The 20,493-nt window shown below is 45.6% G+C and overlaps 1 protein-coding gene across 7 annotated transcripts in view; it reads left to right on the top strand.

Moving 5' to 3' along the window:
- The window catches only part of VTI1A (vesicle transport through interaction with t-SNAREs 1A), a 373,592-nt gene extending 353,567 nt beyond the window's left edge, over positions 1 to 20,025 (top strand). For 4 of the 7 annotated variants that reach the window (XM_064269324.1, XM_064269325.1, XM_010588985.3 and 1 more), the window contains one exon: positions 18,809 to 20,025. In XM_064269324.1, the coding sequence (XP_064125394.1) occupies positions 18,809 to 18,955 (147 nt within the window). In that variant the 3' untranslated portion in view covers positions 18,956 to 20,025. Of the gene's footprint in view, positions 1 to 181; positions 14,291 to 18,808 lie in introns of those variants that run through there. The other 3 variants (XM_010588986.3, XM_023546736.2, XM_023546735.2) reach the window with 2 other exon arrangements.
- Positions 20,026 to 20,493: the final 468 nt, after the last annotated feature.

Below are 20,493 nucleotides of genomic sequence, written 5' to 3'. Positions count from 1 at the left end.
TTATAAAAATAGTGTATGTTCACTCCAAAAATAAATTTGGAAAATAAAGTGAATCATAGATTTTTTTAAAAGCACCCTGATCCCAACACCTAGCCGTGATCATTAGGTTCATTACAATGTGTAGCTTTCCAATTTTTATTTTAAACTTTTTTTTTTTCTTTTTTCAATGTTGGGATCACAGTGTATATACTATTTGAGACCTACGCGTTTTACCTGAAATTCTATGGACAAGAAAATTGATGTTTTCATGAAGACACTTCATGAAGATCCTGTTACATCTTCTGAATCATCAACAAGTTTGTTCTAATGTAGTTTTAATATTAATTCTGTTTTCATGTATTTTTTCTTTGAAAGTTATCAGTGCCCAAATGGCATTTGTGGTAACTTACCAGTATAATAGGAAATATTACCACATCACCATATTTCATTGGGCATAACTTTGCATTTTCTCGGTTTTCACATCACCGTCTAAGAACTCTGGAGGTAGAAAAGATCAGATGTCATTACTCATACCCCAACGTTACTCATAAATGCAAAGTGCCTCATCTGGTATTACAGCCGTTTAGAGCCGGAGCTAAAACCCAAGGCGGACCCCATGCCAGCTAGCACCCCTCCCCCATAGCACATGGATTTTGAACTGACCAGCCATGTGATCTTAGGCAAGTTAACCTCCCAAAGCCTCAGTTTCCTGCTCTGTAAAATGGGGAGAGTGATGCTTTTATCATAGATTTGTTATAAGGATAAAAGGATTTGTGCGAAGTACTTAAGATTTTTTTTTTTATAATGTAAGACCCACAATAAAATAAAATTTATTTTCCCCCACACATTTCCTCTTGCTTTCTCATAATGTAAATAAATTAATCATCGTATTTCCTTTTCCAATTTACTCAATTCTTATATATAGTATATAATAATAAACATTAATTCAAGAACATGTAGGAAATTATAAAGATAGAAAGGAAAAACCACCCACCACCCAAATACGCTCGCTGTTTGTCCTTCCAGTCTTTTTTTTCTGTGCAAAGACTTGCCATTTGTTTGTAGACGCGCCAGCCAGTGTCTTCGACTAATGAAATACTGCTGGTACTTCAGGCAGGTGCTGCAGACTGCTCGTTCTGCAGCCACAGCGCTCTGCACTTGCTTCCTTTTATAAAAGAGATGCACCTTTGGGATCCCACTTCCATTGGCAGGAAGCCAGATGGGGTCAGATGGGTGGTCATGGAGGGGGAGTGAGGTATCCAGATGTACTGAGGAGTTCCTAGTCTACTAATTCTGTGGCCTGTAAAGGAGCCCTGGTGGTACAGATGTTGAGTACTCCACTGCTAACCGAAAGGTTGGCAATTCGAACCCACCCAGTGGCTCTGCTGGAGAAAGACCTGGCAATCTGGGTCCAGAAGGATCACAACCAAAAAAATCCTATGAGGCGGTTCTCCTTTGTCACATGGGGTCACTAAGAGTTGAAATGACTTGACAGCCCCTAACAGGAGCAGTTTGTGTATAACCCCGTCTACCCTGAAGTCTCAAAACCAGCTTCTCTAGATGTAAAAGAAAGGTCTAGACAAGACTTCAGCAGAGGCCACTGTCTGCTGGGCCTGAAGTCAGCCTTCTTGTTACCCCAGTACGTAGGCGACTCCTAGGAAGGATTACTACACTCAAATGTCTTCAACCCCAGGAAGAAAAGCTCTTCCTGGACCCATAAAAGGTATTCTGTTCAGGCTGAAAAGAAAACTCCTACAGCTCAGTAGCTCCTGTCAGCTAATTTGATAGTTCTCTATCAAGTAAACCATTAGTGAGTACATTGATCCTTTTCTTTTTCTTCCTTTTTGGCGGTTCTGCCTTGGCTATTCCCGGGATTTCTCTGAACCAGTTGGGCAAAATTGATTTTTATTAGTTTCACTGGCCTTGTGGAAAATTATCTCATGAACTGGTTTTTATAGAAAGACTCAAAGCACAGCACAGGGTAAAAAATAAGCCTATAGCAGTCAAAACTGTTGTCTGAAATGTCTTCAGACTGGAAGGCTGAATTTATTGCACAAAACAAGTACTGGGAGGCGGAGGTGTGCAGTCCTGCTCATTATCACTGGAAAGGGGAACCAAAAAGCCGAGTAAAAAATTAAATTTTAATAATGTCAGTGATATTTTCTAAATCTTTCCTGACAGAAAGATTCTCATTATTTTTATCTGTCTCCAAGTAGGTTCTTTTAGTGCCATCCCAGAAATGGCCTCGGCTGTGATTGTTTCCCAAGCTTGAAAGCATCTGAAAAACCAAATATATACAGAGAGAAATATGCTTTAGATTGTTCAAGGAGTGCCGTGACCGTGGTAACATTTCGGCTAGCAGATCTAGAGCCAGCGTTTGCTGGGAGTGCCTTCAGCTTTCACAAAACAGGTCCGTGTTATTAAGACAATCGCTGTAAATCCTCCGAACAAAGGTGACCCACGGCCCACTGCCGTTGGCTGCAGGAAGAACCCCAGGGCCCATGAGTCCCAAATTGGGGCTCACTCTGGAAATCACCCCACATTGCCATGAAAAAAGATTCAAGGCAAAATGGAAATATCCCATTGTTTTGGTAAGCGTGAAAACTTGTGTTCCAAGTATCATACTGTACGCAATTGTTTGGGAATAGGAGAAAAAATAAACCAGAATCACTAAAGTAGCCAGCCCAAGATGATATAAATTCTTTTCGCTTTCTTAGCTCTTTAGTGCCTGTGTATAAACCTGCCCTGGTCCCAAAAGGATTTATAGCAATTGACCTAAATATGTACAAAATATATAACAACACTTTTTCTATGGCAAATGAAGGTCAGGAGTGAAGTTAACATGTGAAGTGTGGACTAGCCTGTATATTTGCGAGAGGTGGGCCACGAACAGATGTGTAGGCTCTCTGGCAGCCAATGTGAAGAAGGAGATGGTCTCAGACAGATGAGTCAGTATCCACACAGCTCTTCCCCTACCTGGACGAGAGAGAACTTTCCATGGGAGCTCGCCACACGGACACACACAGTGAGGCAAAATAAACGGCAGCGAGGTCCACAGGGCTGTCTGTCAGCTGGTCGCGTGGCACCAAGCACAATGAAGAACACATCAGGGACTGGACAATGCCGCGTGCAGGTGTGACTCTTCAGCCGCTCCACTGCTCTAGGGTCGACTCTAGAGTCTCCAGAACCTAGAGCATCAGGCTGCTCAGGCAACACTGTTTCAGCCAGACTTTTGGCAAGTCTTCTGCACGAGACAGTTTGAGGTTGTCCTTCTGACAAGGACCTGAGAAGAGCCACCTTTCTTGGTAAGTAGGTGCAGTCCTGTTGTCTAGTAACTGCTTACCAGTTTCTGTGGGGTCAAGTCCAACTCACAGCAGCCCCACACATGTCACAGTGGGACTGCGCTCCACAGGGTTTTCAATGGCCGACTTTTCAGAAGGAGATCACCAGGCCTGTCTTCTGAGGTGCCTCTGGGTGGACTTGATCCTCCAACCTTTTTGTTAGCAGCTGAGCACATTAACCATTTGCTCCACATGGGGATTTCAGTAGCCAGTTAGGTCAGGGAGCAGGGAGCTGCAGCCACATGGCCCAGTTCTGACCAGGGCCGTGCAGTCCACAACTTCCCAGAGAGGGCTGTGAGGCAGCACGAGCTGGTTTGGGCTTCTGTTGACCCCTCCCTGGCCTTCGACCTGTGGTTAGGAATCAGTTATGGGCTAAGCTGGCTGCCCTCCACGTAGACCCTGGTTATTGATGCTCACACAGAGGCTGCACTTCAGACTTCTAGAGCTGCAGGTCAGGAGGGCTGGGCTTTTGACACCTCCCGGGGAATCTCCTAGAGGGAAAAGCAGGGATGCACTCACCCACCCCCCTTCATTTGCTCCTGAATAACTAACTAGTCAGAGGTTGCAGACAGAAGGCCCACAGGCCACGTCTGCCCCACAGATGTGCTTTGTTTGGCCACCTGGTGTTTTTGAAAACTCTGACTTAGTTGCCAATATTTAAAAACTTGGGAGGTTTCACACACAGAAGGAGTAAGCTCTACGGCTTCTCTTGACAAGTCAGAAGAGCAGGCAGCACCGAGCCCACTTTCTGTGCTGCTGCAGTCAGGAGCAGCCACCAGATTTAGCAAAGGAGCAGGTACTCTGGTTCACGCAACCCCCCCTGCCTCCCTCGCCTGCAGCTGCCTGCTCTCCCACCTGTCAGGACTTCCTTCCCGGGTTAGAGAGAAGAAGAATCAGAATTCTCAGGGCTGCAGGTGACATAGCTTCCCTTGCGCAAACCTGGGGACCCTGCCATCTGGTAGCTCCCCACCCAGGCCTCCTGGCCGAGGAACAGTGAGTCACAGGAGGTCCTGGACCTGGGTTCACCTGCACAGCAGTGATCCGTGCTGCTTTGGGCTGTGTAAAATCGGCTTAAGGTAAGGTTGTGAAGAAGTCAGAAGTTTGAACAGACAGTGCAGTTTGCTGGGAGTCTCAGCCGCTGTCCAACCAAGAAAACACAGCTGGCTTTGACCACTGAAAGCTGAGGGACTTTCCTGCAGGAAACCGGTTACAGGTGATGGAAGAGCTAGGAGGCAATAGGGTAAAATGAAGCAGCCCAGGGATTAGCAACATCGGGAAGCCCATCCACCCTGGGCTGGGGGGACAAAGGGAGGAGTGGTGTTCCTGGAGCCCAGAGCCAGGGTCACCTGATGGAGCTGGACTCGGGAAGGGCCTGTCTGTTAGGAGCACTGAGGAGTCGAGCAGCTGGGAGACACAAGCTGAAGGCAGAGAAGAGGGGGAAGAGTACCCAGTGCCCTGCAGAGCCTCCTATTGCTGAAAGCAGCTGGAAGCCTAGGAAACACAGCCTTGGGTGGGGGTGGGGGCAGGGTCCAGACTCTATGATGCAGAGCAAAGCAGTGAAAGGACAAGTCAAGGACCTGAGGAGCAACAGCCCAGGACTGGCACCACGGAGATGAGAGCTAAGGTGGTTGCCATTCCACTGCCCTTAGAACCAAATCTGGTTGAGGGACAGAAATGGAGTTCTGAAGTTAGGCTCAAGAAGATGTAATCGAATCCCTCAAGAGCTAACAGAGATGAGGGTAGCTGATCAACCACTGCCAAAAGTTTTTCCCCTAGGCATCAGGAAAGAAGAAAGGTGTAAATCCATGACTATTTGGAGATAAGTATCTAGTGTCAGGTCTTAGAGGAAGATGATGTTACAGCCCATCGCAAAAGCCAAGGCTTCCTGTCTTACCTCTGTGACTTCAACTAGCCATGTTCCAGAAGAGGCATCTTGGCTGTCAAGAACTGTACCCAGGAAACTTAACAGAAGAAAAGGGCCACCTCTGCCTTTCTGGGGAACTCAGCAGCAGCTGAAGGTGGGGCTTCCGGCAACTGGCTCAGCCTGGACCAGACAAGCCATGCTAATCAGGGCCAAGGCTGGGCATACCCACCAACCCCGGGGTATTTACATAGAAGGGCCACAGCACCTGGAGAGAGGTGCTACCTCCTTCTGAGCATGAGAGCACAGCCACATAAGGAGTTTTAGGAACTGTTGTGGAGAGATTGCTAAGTAAGTTGGTGGTGGTGTTAGTTGTGGTCAAGTTGATTGAGATTCAGTGCCACCGCGTGTGTGCAGAGTAGAACTGCTCCATAGGGTTTTCAGGGCTGTGACCTTTTGGAAGCAGATCACCAGGCCTGTCTTCCTAGGCTCCTCTGGGTGGGTTCAAACCTCTAACCTTCCAGCTAGTAGCAGTGGAATGAGATTAAAACTTGTTGCCATCCAACTTGAAGAGTGTAATTATGTCACTAAAATGTACATGTAGAAATTGTTGAATTGGTGTATGTTCTGCTGTGTATATTCTCAGCAACTAAAGTAAATTATTTAAAAAAAAAAAAAAGTCATTGAGTTGATTCCAACTCATCGTGACCCCATGTGTGTCAGAGTAGAACTGTGCTCCATAAGGTCTTCAGTGGCTGATTTTTGGGAAGTAGATCACCTGGCCATTCTTCCGAGGTGGCAGTTCCCTGTCAATATACTGCTGCAATCATTTTTTAATGATCTTCAACAAAATTTTACTTGCGTGTGACATTAATGATGTTGTTCAGTAATTTCCACAGTCAGTTGGATCACCCTTCTTTGGAATAGGCACAAATACAGATCTCTTCCAGTCAGTTGGCCAGGTAGCTGTCTTCCAAATTTTTTGGCGTAGACAAGTGAGCACTTCCAACACTGCATCTGCTTTTTGAAACATGTCAGTTGGTATTGCATCAATTCCTGGAGTCTTGTTTTTCTCCAGCATCTTCAGGGCAGCTTGGACTTCTTCCTTCAGTACCATCAGTTCTTGATCATATGCTATCTCCTGAAATGATTAAATGTTGACCAAGTCTTTTTGGTACAGTGACTCTGTGTATTCCTTCCATCTTCTTTTGATGCTTCCTGCATGATAGTAGATGGTAGTTGTTTTTTTTTTGTTTGTTTGTTTTTTGTTTTAATGTCCTTATTTGGCAAAATAAGAAGTAGACAATCCTCTGTCATTCTTCATTTAAAAAAAAAAAAAAAAAAGCACGAATTCAAGAAATCTGAAAATTGGTGAATCACAAGCTAGAAAATTGCTCCTTGCTCTACCCTCTGGAGATTCCTCTGCAGGACCTTGTCCAGCGTGGTGCCCAGGTGATGGCAGCAACCACATCATATTCTATGATGATGACAGCTGCAACAACAACAGCATCAACACCCTTAGTAGCAGCTCATCTTTATTGGACATTTCATCTGGGCCAGGCACCAGTGTTCTGGGAAATGCCGAGTGTGTTCTTTTGGTTTTCTAACTCCAGGTCTTTGCACATGTCGTTATAATACTTTACTTTGTCTTCCCAAGTCACCCTTTGAAATCTTCTGTTCAGCTCTCTTCATCGTTTCCACCTTTTGCTTTAACTACTCAATGTTCAATAGCAAGTTTCAGAGTCTCTTCTCATATCCATTTTGGTCTTTTCTCTCCTGTCTTTTTAATGACCTCTTTCTTCGTGTATGATGTCCTTGATGTCATTCTACAACTTGTCTTCGATCATTAGTGTTCAACACGTCAAATCTATTCTTGAGATAGTCCCTGAATTCAGGTGGGATGTACTTAAGGTCATACTTTAGTTCTTGTGAACTTGTTCTAATTTTCTTCAGCTTGGACTTGAACTTGCATATGAACAATTGATAGTCTCTTCCACAGTCTGCCCGTGGCCTTGTTCTAAGTGATGATACGGAGCTCTTTTATCATCTCTTCCACAGATGTAGTCGATCTGATTCCTGTGTATTCTATCCAGTGAGGTCCATGGGTATAGTCACCGTTTATGTTGTTGAAAAAGGTATTTGCAATGAAGAAGCCTAGTCTTGCAAAATTCTGTCATGCTATCTCCAGCATCATTTCTATCACCAAGGCCACATTTTCCAACTACCAATCCTTTCTCTTTGTTTGCAACTTTCACATTCCAGTCACCATAATTATCAACGTGTCCTGATTGTGTGTTCGATCAATTTCATGCTGCAGAAGTTGGTAAAAATCTTCAATTTCTTCATCTTTGGCCTTAGTGGTTGGTGCATAAATTTGAATAATAGTCATATTAACTGGTCTTCATTGTGGCGTATGAATATTATCCTGTCACTGACAGCATTGTACTTAGGGATAGATCTTGAAGTGTTCTTTTTGATGATGCATGCAATGCCATTCCTCTTCAATTTATCGCTCCCAGGATAGTAAATCATATGATTGTCTGATTTCATTTTATAGAGAATTAGAATTGAGTTGGACTCAGAAAGAGGGGGGACCGTTGATAGTTTTTGAGCTGTGTTCCTTGATTTCGTTGAGTGGTCCCTGTTAGCAGAAGACATTTTTGAGTTGCAACTATGTGCAGATGCTATCGGCAGCACTGGCCAGTCAGATAAGAATGGGTGTTAACAGTGAAACAGGAGCAGGCCTGGCTCATCAGAAGACTTGACTGTGCCCTTGAGTGGTTGACCTTGGGCACGTGCCTTCACCTCTCAAGGCCCCAATATCCTCAGCTCTAAAATAAACTACTTCAGGGAAACCTTTTCTAACTCAAGCAGTTTGCAAACCTGTGAGGGATTAAGTATACCTTGCATTCCTAGAGCATCCTTATTTAATTCTCTTCAAGTTCCTTCCAAGCCCTTTGATTGAAGCGAGCTGCCTTGATCTTATCTGAAAGCCCGTGGCCAGCCAAGCCTCTCTCCAGGCTCCCTGCCATCACCGAGTCCATATTTAAGAATGGCAGAAGCTGTGGTGTGCAGGCTGAAATTTGATGTGCACGTTTGGCGACGTAGAGTGCAATGTAACTACACATCACGGATCAAAACCCATCGGACTTATCAGTGGGCTCTGACAGGTACTTGTTGGCTGCCTTCCCAGGCTGGGAAGGTATCCCCAAGCCAGCCTATGAGAAACCCTGCCTTCCTTTTTGATGTTGATGTTACCACCTCAGAGAGAAGGCTGGGGCCTGCTGGGGAGACTGTCAGTGAGGCCTAGGTAGATAACCATCTGTGGGTAGAAGAACCCTGACTGTCCTGAGGAGGCAGCAGCTTCCTGGCTCTCCTGCCCCCACCTTCCCCAACAGCCACTGGCAGTTTCCCAGGTGGCTCCCCCAGCCTCTGACAACCGGTGACTCTCACCTTTCCTGAACTGCCATTTCCTTTCCCAGAATGTTCTGCTGACTGCATGTGTGCGCAGGGCTTTACCTTTTCAAAGTGGGACATGGCTTTAATTAGTTAATCCTCTTCTCCCTGGGGTGGCTGGTAAGTTGGCTGATTGTGTTTGGGCAGAAACTGAAACGCCAAGTGTCACGGGGTGACTTGCTCCAGGTCACCCAGGCAAATCCAGGATTGTGGGCATATAACAAATTGTTACACTGCTGGCAGTCCTTTAAGTGCGGTCTTTGTTGTTAGCCTTCTGTAATGGATGGCTCATTGTGACCCCATAAGCTCCCAGAGGGCAGGGACTCTGTGTTTTCCTTTTTCTTTGGAGGCACATGGCTGGGCCTGCCATACCTGTCCGTGCTGTGTGTGCGAGGTCCAAGGACTTCCCTGGTCTTCTAGCTGATGGCTTTTAGACAAGGACAGGCAAACCCCAGACAGCAGGCCAAAACCAGCCCACTGCCTGTTTCTGTACAGTCTGCGAGCTAAGAATGGCTCTGACATTTTTAAATGGTTGGGGAAAAAAATTCAAAAGAAGAATATTTGTTGACATGTGAAAATTATATGAACTTCAAAGTCTAGGACCCATAAATAAAGTTTTATTGGAACACAGCCGCACCCGTTCATTTGTATCTTCTCTATGGCTACTTTTTTGCTATAAGGGCAAAGTTCACAAAACCTAAAGTATTTATTATCTTGCCCTTTACAGAAAAAGTTTGCTTACCCCTGTTAAACCAGGGGAGTCCTCGAGTGGCGCAAACGCTGGAGCTGCTAGGCTAGCCCCAAGACAACATCTGTTCTTCTCCCTATTTCAAATGGCTTATCCAAGAGGCATGAGTTGTGGGATGAGTCTTATGGCACACAGCTTTGGGCAGCTTCCTGCTCTGCCCCTGAATGGTAATTTTCATTCTGAGATGAAAGAATCAACAGGTCCTAAAGGTTGTGATGCAGAGCTTCCAGGGAACCAGGTAGGGGCCACCCTATCATTAAAGGAAGACTGTATAGATCCACAGTAAATGTGAGAGGCAGAGATGGGGACAAGGTGGACACATGGAGAACAGTCATAATGAAGCCCAAGAGAAGACCTTTACGTCCATCTTTTGGACTGGATCTAAGAACTGCGTATAGTTGAAAGTGAGAGAAGTTTCGACAAAACTTATTCAGCCTAAAAGGGAATGTTTTGGTCTTATAACTGGGAAGCTTAAAATGTGACTCTTCAGGTTTCAGGCACACAGCAGGATCCATCAGTTCAAATGATGTCATCCGAATCTGGATTTGTTTGTTTGTTTTCCTTCATCTCTTGGCTCTGTGTTCCTCTGTGTTGGCTTCCTTTAGGCAGTTTCCCCTCCTGCATGGTGGTGAGAACGGTCCTCAGCAGCTCTCGACTTCCATTGTTGCTGCAGCCAATCCTTGTAAAGACAGTACCTGTTCCTTGATTTTCCAGGAAAAATCCCAGGTGTCTCATTCTGGCTTGGGTCACATGCCAATTCCTGAATAAATAGTTGTACAAGGGATTGTTGTTGTTAGTTGAGGTTCAGTCAGCTCTGATTCATGGCAACCTTACAAATAACAACGAAACATTGCCTGGTCCTGTGCCTTCTTCCAGCACTATATTGGACAGTATTCTGTTGTGGTCCGTAAAGTTTTCATTGGCTAGTTTTTGGAAGAAGATCGTCATGTCTTTCTTCCTCATCTGTCTTTTTCCGGAAGCTTTGCTGAAAGCTGTCCACCATGGTGACGCTGCTGGTATTTGAAATACTGGTGGCATAGCTTCCGTCATTGTAGCAAAACACAAGGGATCTAAAGCTGTCATTGCCTGGGCCTGCCTGGGTCATATATCCACCCCTGGAATCTGAGAGTGAGGCCAGCTCCACCTGAGTTCCTGGGGTGGAACTGGGGGTTCCTCCAGAGAGATACAGGACATAGAAGGCCCTGACTGAGCATTATCAGGTGGCATGGTAACCACGACTGTAGCTCAGAAATAGCCATGTGTCCAGCTTTGAAAATATTGCTTCAGATTGGAGGCAGCATTCAAGACTGATGACAATTAACCATTTTCCCCTGCTCCTGTTTTCATGTCTTTCTAGTGAATAGTAACATTGAATTGGATTTAGAACTTAGAGAGCCTTTCCTTTGACCCTTGTTTTGGTGAAGTACCTAGAGAGAAGCTGCTATAAGCTCCTTTGCCTCAGAATTTATCCCATGCTCACACAGTTGCTAATTGTCCTGCCAGTTATTACTGTTCTATCAGACCTCAGATGATGGGCATCATTATTCAGGCTGGTCGGCCAGGCAGGAAGACATGTACAAGACATCTCGCTGAACCTGTAGAAGTGTCGTGCACTCTCCAGCTAATGAATGCAGGCTTGTAAAAGGGTTTGGACAGTGCCGGCATCCATAATGGGAGGGTGGCTGATAGCTAAATCCCGAAGCTGTGCTTGTCTATGAGCAGCCCTTAGAAACCAGAAGCAGCGGTACCTGGACCTTCAGGTGAGCATATGTAGATAGATGTTCTCATTTTCTTGTTCATTCATTCATTCGGCAAACATTTTGGGTGGTGCAGATATCCATGCCAGGCTGTGTGGTGGGCACTACAGATACTAAAGACAAAGGAGATTCAGACCCAGAAGCTCCACTTTTTACTAGGGAATCCTGTACAGATACAGAAACTCATAAAACCGTGTGGTAAATGTAGTGTTGAGAGAGATACACAGGGAAGTGTAGGGGGAGAAGGGGGACAGGGTCAGGAAATTCTTCCTGGAAAAGGTGGGAAAGTATGCTGTAGATCAAGGACTTGTTTTTGGAACCAGGGTGAATCACCCTTAAAAGGCTTTTGGTCACAAATAACAGAAGACTGAACACAAACTGGCTGAAAAATGAAGTTAATTTGTTTTCTCATGTAACTAGAAGTGCAAAGGAAGGGTGGCGTGATCTAGAGGTTCGCCATGTCTTCAGAACTAAGGTTCTGTTTCTCTGTCATTCTTCCAACTCTGCTGTCTTCCACTGGTCAGCTTCTTTCTTAGGTTGGCTTCCCTTGTGGGAACAAAATGGCTGCAGCAGATCCAGGCCTTACATCTATATACCACCCCGTCCAGATGGTCCAGCACTCCAGGCAAATGTTCTGATCTGTTGAACTCCCGTAAATCACATTCCTGCTCCTGGCCCAATTACTTTGGCCACGGATTTGGAATGCTCTGACCATCTGGGGCTACAGGTAGCATCAGATATATAGGATGGAGAAATAAACATGGCCAACGTATATCTGCTATGCACGGGCAGCAGAGTTCTTAGCTGGACTTGCAGAAGCATCATGTGTGATACCATCATTCATCAACACACAGTGGCATTGCCTTCAGCTGGAAGAAGCTCCTGATTCTTCAGTGAGGGTGTTACCATCAACTATGACAGAAAAGAACCCCAGCTTTTGAAAATCAAGAGGCAAAAACCTATTTTTAAAATTTTTTTTTATTGTGCTTTAAGTGAAAGTTTACAAATCAAGTCAGTCTCTCATACAAAAAGCTGTACATACCTTGCTGTATACTCCTAGCTGCTCGCCTTTTAATGAGACAGCACATTTCCCCTCTCCACCCTGTATCCCCCGTGTCCATTCAACCAGCTCCTGTCTCCCTCTTCTCATCTCACCACCAGACAGAAATTGCCCATAACTCCTGTCTACCTGAACTAAGACAGCTCACTGTCTGTCTTATACTCCAGGCCGGTCACTCTCTGTAGAGTTGGCTTTGGGAATGGTTCCAATCTTGAGCTAACAAAGGGTCCAGGGACCATGACCGTCAGGGTCCTTCCAGTCTCAGTCAGACCATTAAGCCTGGTGTTTTTATGAGAATTTGGGATCTGCATCCCACTGTTCTCCTGCTCCATCAGGGATTCTCGGTTGTGTTCCCTGTCAGGGCAATGATCAGTGGTAGCCGGGCACCATCTAATTCTTCTGGTCTCAGGCTGATAGAGCCTTTGGTTTGTGTGGCCTTTTCTGTCTCTTGGGCTCCTCTTTACCAAATGTCTTCGGTGTTCTTCATTCTCCTTTTTTCCAGGTAGGTTGAGACCAATTTATGCATCTAAGATGGCCACTTGCTAGCATTTAAGATCTCAGACACCTCTCACCAAAGTGAGATGCAGAATGTTTTCTTAATACATTTTGTTATGCCAGTTGACCTAGATGTCCCCTGAAACCATGGTCCCCAGACCCCCGTCCCTGCTACTTTGGCCTTCAAAGCATTTGGTTGTATTCAGGAAACTTCTTTGCTTTTGGTTTAGTCCAGTTGTACTGACTATCCCTGTGTTGTGTGTTGCCTTTCCCTTTACCTAAAAAAATTTATGTCTGCTATCTAGAAAAACCTTATTCTTAAAGGAAAGGAGAGAAAACATCAGCCTTCATCATGCATTGGCTTCTGGGCTACATTAAAACAGAGCCTCTAAATCTCATTGGCTTAAGTTCACTGTGTGTCCAGGTGAGTCTCCAGAGCAATCTTCCTCCATGTGATGACTCAGGTACAGGCAGCGGGACTCTCTGCTATCCAGTAGCTGTACTCTCTGGCACATGTTGTTGTTGACGGCCTTCAGATAGGCCCCTGACTCATGGTGACCCCGTGCACAAGGGAATGAAACCTTGAACGTCCCTGAGCCATCCCCATGATCAGTTGTAAATCCGACCATTGTGCCCCATAGAGTTCTCATCGACTGATTTTCAAGAGTAGATTGCCAGGCCTTTCTTCCCAGTCTGTCTTGGTCTGGAAGCTCCACTGAAAACCTGTGCAGCATTTTAGCAACTCGCAGCCCTCACTGACAGACAGGTGAGGTGCACCAGGTGCAATGGCGGGGAACTGAACCTTGGTCTCCCACAGGGAAGGTGAGAGAATTCTACCACTGAGCCTCCAGTACACCCCCTCTGGAACATGTTGTTGTTGTTGTGTGCTGTTGAATAACAAGGGAGGAGAGTCAAGCACTGGCAGTTCATGCCTCCACCCGGAAGTGACACCTAGCACTTTTGCTCACATTTCATTGGCCAGAGCAAGTTACATGGCCACGCCTGTCACCAAGGGGCAGATCATTGCAGCCTGTGCCTGGAAGGATTGGAGAACGCTGGTAACGCCTGCCACAGTGGAATTCCTGGGCTCCTGGAGCCCGAGCAGAGAATGGTGCCAGGTGCTGCGCCTGCCCACTTCACTGTAACCAGTCTTCTCTGATTCTGGCTGCCACACGCAGGAGCTTGTTTCCAGAGAGGGAGGAGACCGGCAATGGAAAGATTAGCCGCTCCCTGGGTTCCACACGGGGATCAGTATTTTCAATAGTACTTTGTGAGTTCAGCCTCAAAGTAAATGGTTAATTCATCTTGTATCAACAGCACTGTGATTCATAATGTAAACTTGGAGAATCCTTGATGTTTCGGGCCCACATTCCTTTTAATTTGGCTCTGCATTCTTTTAAAGCCGCAGTGCGCTCACTTAATAGAATGCAGCATGCAAATGTGCAAGTTTTTGCCTGGAGGCGATTCAGCCTGGCTGTTTCAATGGATGTCTTCTTTCAAGTGTATATTCTTTCTTAAATTATTTACTGGGTAAACACACTTTGCATTTTCAAAAGGTAAATTAGGACTGCTTGCTGCATCTCCAGTTGAACATAATCCCCCCACCCCCCACCCCCCACCCCCCAGTGAGAAGGAAGTTACTTTGGGTTTCCCCAAAGTTCTTTCTGGGTCTCACTAACTGGGGAACCCCTCTTCCTGGCTCGTTCCTCAGATTCTCTCCAAACTCTGCATTCCTTTCTGCTTTGCCTATAGCAATACCAGCTGGTGGCCCTGGTTGTAACTATCCTCTAGGTTTCCTCACAGATGGGGCTCACCAATGCCAGCCTTTGTTACCCCTCCAACCTGGCTCAGTCCTGTCCACTCAAAGGCCCCAGCAGCTCACTTTCCTGGTCATTACCCCAAGCCAAACCAAACCCCTCACTTACAAGTCAGTTCAGACTTACAGCAATCCAATTGTGTTACAGAGTAGAGCTGCCCTGTAGGGTTTTCTTGGCTGTAATCTTTACTGTAGAGAGTCAGCGGAAAAGTGGAAAACCCTCAATGACGTGGATTGACACATTGGCTGCAACAATGGGCAACATAGTAATGACTGTGAAGATAGTGAAGGACGGGGCAAAGTTCTGTTGTGTTATACATGAGGGAGTTATGACTTGGAGCCTACTTGATGGCACCTAACAACAACAACAACAACAGTATTTACAGGACTAGATCGCCAGGCCTTTCTTCTGTGGCACTGCTGGCTGAGTTCAAACCACTAATTATGCAAACTGTTCTTACCACCCAGGGAGCTATTCCTGGTCCTTAGAGGGGCTGGATCTGCCCAGCACCTTTGAGGTTCAAAGCTGGGTTGATAAGCTGACCACAGTCAAGCTCACTTCCAGCCCTTCTATGTTCCAACTCATTTTTGCCCCTCGATACCCTTCACCCCAAATATCTGCCAGCCTTTCATTTTGAAAAGGGGTCCCTGGGTTATGCAACCGGTTAACGCACTCAGCTGATAATGGAAAGGTTGGAGGTTCTAGTCCACCCACAGGCTCCTCGGAAGAAAGAGCTGGTGATCTACTTCCAAAAAGTCAGCCATTGAAAACCCAACGCAGTGTAGTTCTGCTCTGACACACAGAGCCGGCTCAACAGCAGCTGGCTTGGCTTCCGGTTTGGAAGCAAACGTCCTCTCCTGCTGACTTCCACCCCAGCGCGCTTCCTTTCCACAGGGGTCTTTACATTCCTAGGTTCAGGCAGAATACCCAGTAGTGCTCTGAGGAGACACCCCGATAGGAAATCCATCTTGTGGGCTGTATTTGACCTTTTCGATTCAGGCTTTCTTCGCAGGCTCCCTGAGGTTTTCCTACAAATTAAATTTGCACAGATTTCTCTGCCCTCTTTTCTTGAATGGAATGATTATCCATTGGCTGGGCTATGTTCTTATCATCCCTCTTACAATTATCATTTGAGTGCCTATGTGCCAGCCATGTGCCGAAGCCCTAGAGGTGAATTCCACGTTGTCCACACAGGTGAGTCCACAGAAGCCGAAGGGGGGCTGTGAGGGGAAGCCAGGTACGCTCTGTGCACACATGGAGGGGGGAATGGAAAGGTCTTTCAGAACCCCTGAGAGGCAGCAGTGAGGTAGAGCCATTGGGGATCAGGTGTGTGCTGAGTGAATTAAACACATGAGCTGTTAGGGAAGAACATGGGGGTAGAGCCCACTCTTCTTTGGCGTGAAATGAGGGAAGCCCAATCAGGAAGGCCCAGAAGAGCTGAGAATTGGATTCCCGTGTATTCGTTTTTCTAACCATGCTTCAGATTAAACAAGTAACACCCACAGTTAATCCTTTGTAAATTAGCATCATGGATGCCTGGGGGCCCTCAACCCACAAATAAAATGGTTGTCAACCATGCCGTACAAGAGACACGTTACCGTTACCATGTTTTACTTAAGGCAGGATTTTAAAGAGTTTCATGCTTTTAATCTGTTTCACCGCTGAGTTTCAATTTTGCTGATTTCCTTTGGAAGTCTGATGAGGGGGACGGTGGTAAATAGAGATTTTCACAGGGACTTGGGCAAGCTGGATATGTAGGGACTGTTGGGAAGACTTCTGCCCCTTACAGAGTAAAGAGGGAAAAAAAATCTGTTTGCGTTTTACATTGAACCACCAAGCAGCACCAATGAGTGTTCATAATTAGCTTCATTTTAATAAGTCATGACGGCCTATTTTTATTTATTTTGGGGACAGAGAATCTTCCTACCTTTGGAGTAAAATCTTCCTACCTTTGGAGTAAATAAGGGCCTGTTAAATCGGAATTAGCTGTCATCGCAGAAAAATTAATGTTGGGGCACAGCCTTTCTAGTGGGGAAGGGAAGAAATAAGCGAGACAGATCTTAGCCGAGCCTCCGGTGATGAATGAGGACGAAGCGGACCATTCATCTCCTGCGAGCAGAGTGGACACAGGCACCGATGCAACTTTGCGGAAGACGTGTCAGCAAATGTGATCATTTTGTAACCTGTCAGGAGGAGAGGGAGCTAGTCCTTTTAGGGTGCCACAAGGGAGTGGGTCTGTCTGATGTGACAGCTCCCATCCATCCGTTTAGGTTTGAGGAGAAGGGGGTGAGGGGTCAGACTGGGAGCTGAAGATGTGGGGAACTTGAACTAAAACTACAATCTGATGCCATCATCCTTCCAAGAAATAAACTCATACGGAAGCTAGAAAAGGCAGTGAAGACCCTGCAAAGATTTATTTGTGAAGATACAAAGTAGCTAGCAATTCCACTCCTAGATATACCCAAAGACTTGAAAGCAGGGACTCAAACAGATACTTGTGATGTTCATTGCAGCAGTATTCAATAGCCAAAAGGTGGAAGCAACCCGTGTGTGTATCACCAGATGAATGGGTAGACAAAATATGGCGTATACATGCAATGCAATATTACCCAGCCATAAAGAAAAATCAGGCTCTCATACGTACATGGATGAACCTTGAAAACATGATGCAGAGTGAAATATGTCAGACACAAAAGGGCAAGTATTGTTTGACCCCACTTATATAAAATATCTGGAATAGGCAAATGCACAGAGACCAAAGTATATTAGCAGCTACCGGGGCAGGCAGGGGCTGAGGGGGGAAGAGGGAGTTATTGCTTAAGGGGTACTGAGCTGCTATTAACCAAAAAACCAAACCTGTTGCCGTTGAGTCGTTTCCGACTCATATCAACCCTGAAAGACAGAGTAGAACTGCCCCGTAGTGTTTCCAAGAACCAGCTGATGGATTCGAACCACTGACCTTTTGGTTACCAGTGGAGCTCTTAACCACTGTGGCACCAGAGCTTTGAGTTTCTGTTAAGGGTGATGAAAAATTTGGAAACAGATAGTGGTGACGGTTGCACAGCATGGTGAATATAATTGTCACTGAATTGTACACATAAAAATAGTTGAAATGGAAAATGTTTTGTTATATAAATTCTATATAAAGCTGGCAGTCAAAATTTTAAAAATATAAACTAGGAAGGTGAAGTCTTTGTTAAACCAGGGGCCTGGCTTAAACCTACCTTGCTCTTCCCTCTGGAAGACCCCTGTCCAGTGTTGTGTGTCTCCAATAAGGCAGCAGGCCTTTTTCTGCCTGATAGTTAGAGGATGGTTGGATTGGGTTTGGAGGATGGTTGGACTGGGTTTTAACTGGATGGAGAGCCGGCTAGGCTGCCAGCCACTCTCTATTTCCATGTGGTTCTGTGAGAGCGAGCGTGGGTGAGGCTGTTTGACCTGGGTTCCCTTTGAAAGTCTCAACAAAGCACTCTGATGTTGAGCCTCTTTTCTCAGAATGAGGTAACAGATTATGAAACAGCTTCAGGAGATGTGCTCTGCAGGCAACCAGGATGCCTGTCTCCCTTCTGGTTCTCCGTCTGAGTTCTCAGGACCCCATCAGCTTTCAGCAGAGACAGAACCCGGGGGGTTAGGAACCCTAGAGGGGAGGGAGGGCCCACCCGCAAATGCTGAAGCAGCACCTGGGGTACTTTTTATTATTTCTCATTTCCATCTTTTTACCATGGAGCAAATGTAACGTTTCCTCATGGCATAACCAAGCGTGAGCCAAGAGTGACAGAAAGTTTTGCAGCCTGAACTGCAGGTTTGACACTTGCTTCTTAATCCTGTCCTTTTCTTCCTCAGTCTCTTTTACTTTTCCCTGGGTCTTACTGACATGTGTTTCCTTGGAGTCACTCACTTCATCAGGAAACACTGCAAAAAATGAGCCTTGTCTCACATTTTAAATTAAAAAGAGAAGCTCGCATGGGGCCCTTGATCACTTAAGAGACTACATGGTACTCAGGGCCTGGAGAGCCATTTGATTCCCTCAGCTTTGCGGTAACCATTTCTCCAAGTGCAGCGTGACAATCACCATGGAGTTGTTCATTTCCTTCCCTTGTGTATCTTTGGAGAACCAAAACGCTGCCTATCTCCACCCCCTACCCCCTAACACACACACGCGTGCACACACGCCAGGCTCCCCACCCCCACCTGTGTCACTATTGTTTGATTAGCGAACTTGGTCTTGCATGGTCTTTGGCAGATACCCTTCAGTTTATCTGTGTGATGTTTTTTCTCTCCCTTTGCTCTCTCCTAGAATCATCCAGAACCGCATTCTTCTTGTCATCCTGGCAATCATCGTGGTCATCACCATCCTGATGGCGATTATTTTTTCTGTCAAAAGACACTGATGTATCAGCTGTCCCTTGACAAACAGCAACAACGGCTTGTTCTGAGTAATTAAGACAAAATGGTCACATGAATCATTCTTTTGCGCTGACAGGCCCTGTGACCCCTCCCTTCCTCACTGCTGTGTGTGCAGCCGAAGCACAAAGAGTGTAAAAATGTTTTCTATGCCTGTTTGCATGTGGGTTGGTTTCCTCTTCTAGGGATGTCTTCACTCAGATTTGCTCTTTATAGGGGAAGGTGGATGTTTATGTGCCTTTTGGTCATTTCATCAACTGATCAAAAGAACCCTTGTGCCATTCTTCCTTGCCCTGTGGACATCTCAGGGGCTATGGTTTAGGAGACGGCGCCATGGAGCTTCTGATGGGTGTGCTCCATGGCTGGCTGTTTGCCTCACACCTCTTGTCACCAACTTGCCCTTCTGTGATATCTGAGGATACCCGTGCAGAGAAAACGAGGGTCTGGAACCAGTGGACTGCCCCAGCAGATGGGCCATCTTCCTACCCAGGCATAATGAATAGAGCCAGCCTGCCCAAGTGGTTTCATTGTAAAGGTGGGTATTTAATGTCAGTTGTACAGGAAATTTATTTAGCACTTTCCCTATTTTTCTATTGCCTTGTATTTTTATTTTTTACCCAAGAATATTTTTGCTGAGTCCACCTGATGTCCAGTTTTCACAACTTTGGCTACCAGCTACAAGAAATATTCCCTTGCCTTCCAAAATTTCCTTACTCCCCAGAATTTGTTGGCAGAGTGAGCCCTGGCGCGGTATTTAATTGTGACCTCACCTCCCCTGACCTGTGTAAGCATCTCTGTATCCTTCAGGTTTTAATATTCGCACTGCCAAAAGCAGCCCTCTTACATGCAAAAGGTCTGACAAGGTTCTCTCCACATCCATCCAGGATGTAAAGAGAACATGAATATTTCAGTAAGAGCAAGAACATGACTCTGCAGTCTGAAATTTCGAATGTGATTATAAATATAGTAGAGTTCTATAGGATGGATGACCCACTAGAAATAAACTTTATGGAACATGTTCACTAACCTCCTTTAAAAGATTAAGGGATTGCTGAGTGTTCAAAAAAAAAAAAAAGGGTAGCTTGGGTTTTTGTTTTTTAAACTAACAAATGTTAGCAAAGCCTTCCTGAATTCAGTCTGTATTCAAACCTCTAATATGCACTGTGATTTTCTTTTCATTTCTTTTTGTCTTTGGGTAACGGGAATTGTGTTCAAAATGAGTTCACTTGTAATCAAGCTTAAAGTTGTCCAAGCTGAGGCCATTTTTCCCCTACTTGTAAAGCAAAAAGTGTTTTTCTTAAGACTTCTTAGGCAGTTCCAGGGTCCGTGATATCTTTTGAATATAATTGGAAGCTTCGGATGCTTGGAAAGCAAACCTATCCTCTTCATAAAAATGCTAACCACCTGTATCCATGGATCACAGTTGCCTGGATGCAGCACTTGATTTTTTTCCCAACTCAGAAGAGAACCATTATGGTTTAGCAAGGAAATGCAGAATGGCAAAAGCCACCAGAGAAATCGAACTTATCGAAACAGGCCAGGGCCTGCATGTGTTCCGATAAATCATTTAGTATTGTG

The sequence above is a fragment of the Loxodonta africana genome, chromosome 16 (genome assembly GCF_030014295.1).
Source record: "Loxodonta africana isolate mLoxAfr1 chromosome 16, mLoxAfr1.hap2, whole genome shotgun sequence".
NCBI classification, from domain to species: Eukaryota; Metazoa; Chordata; class Mammalia; order Proboscidea; family Elephantidae; genus Loxodonta; species Loxodonta africana.
Note: the sequence above shows the minus strand (reverse complement) of the source record. Positions and strands in the feature narration are given on the sequence as shown.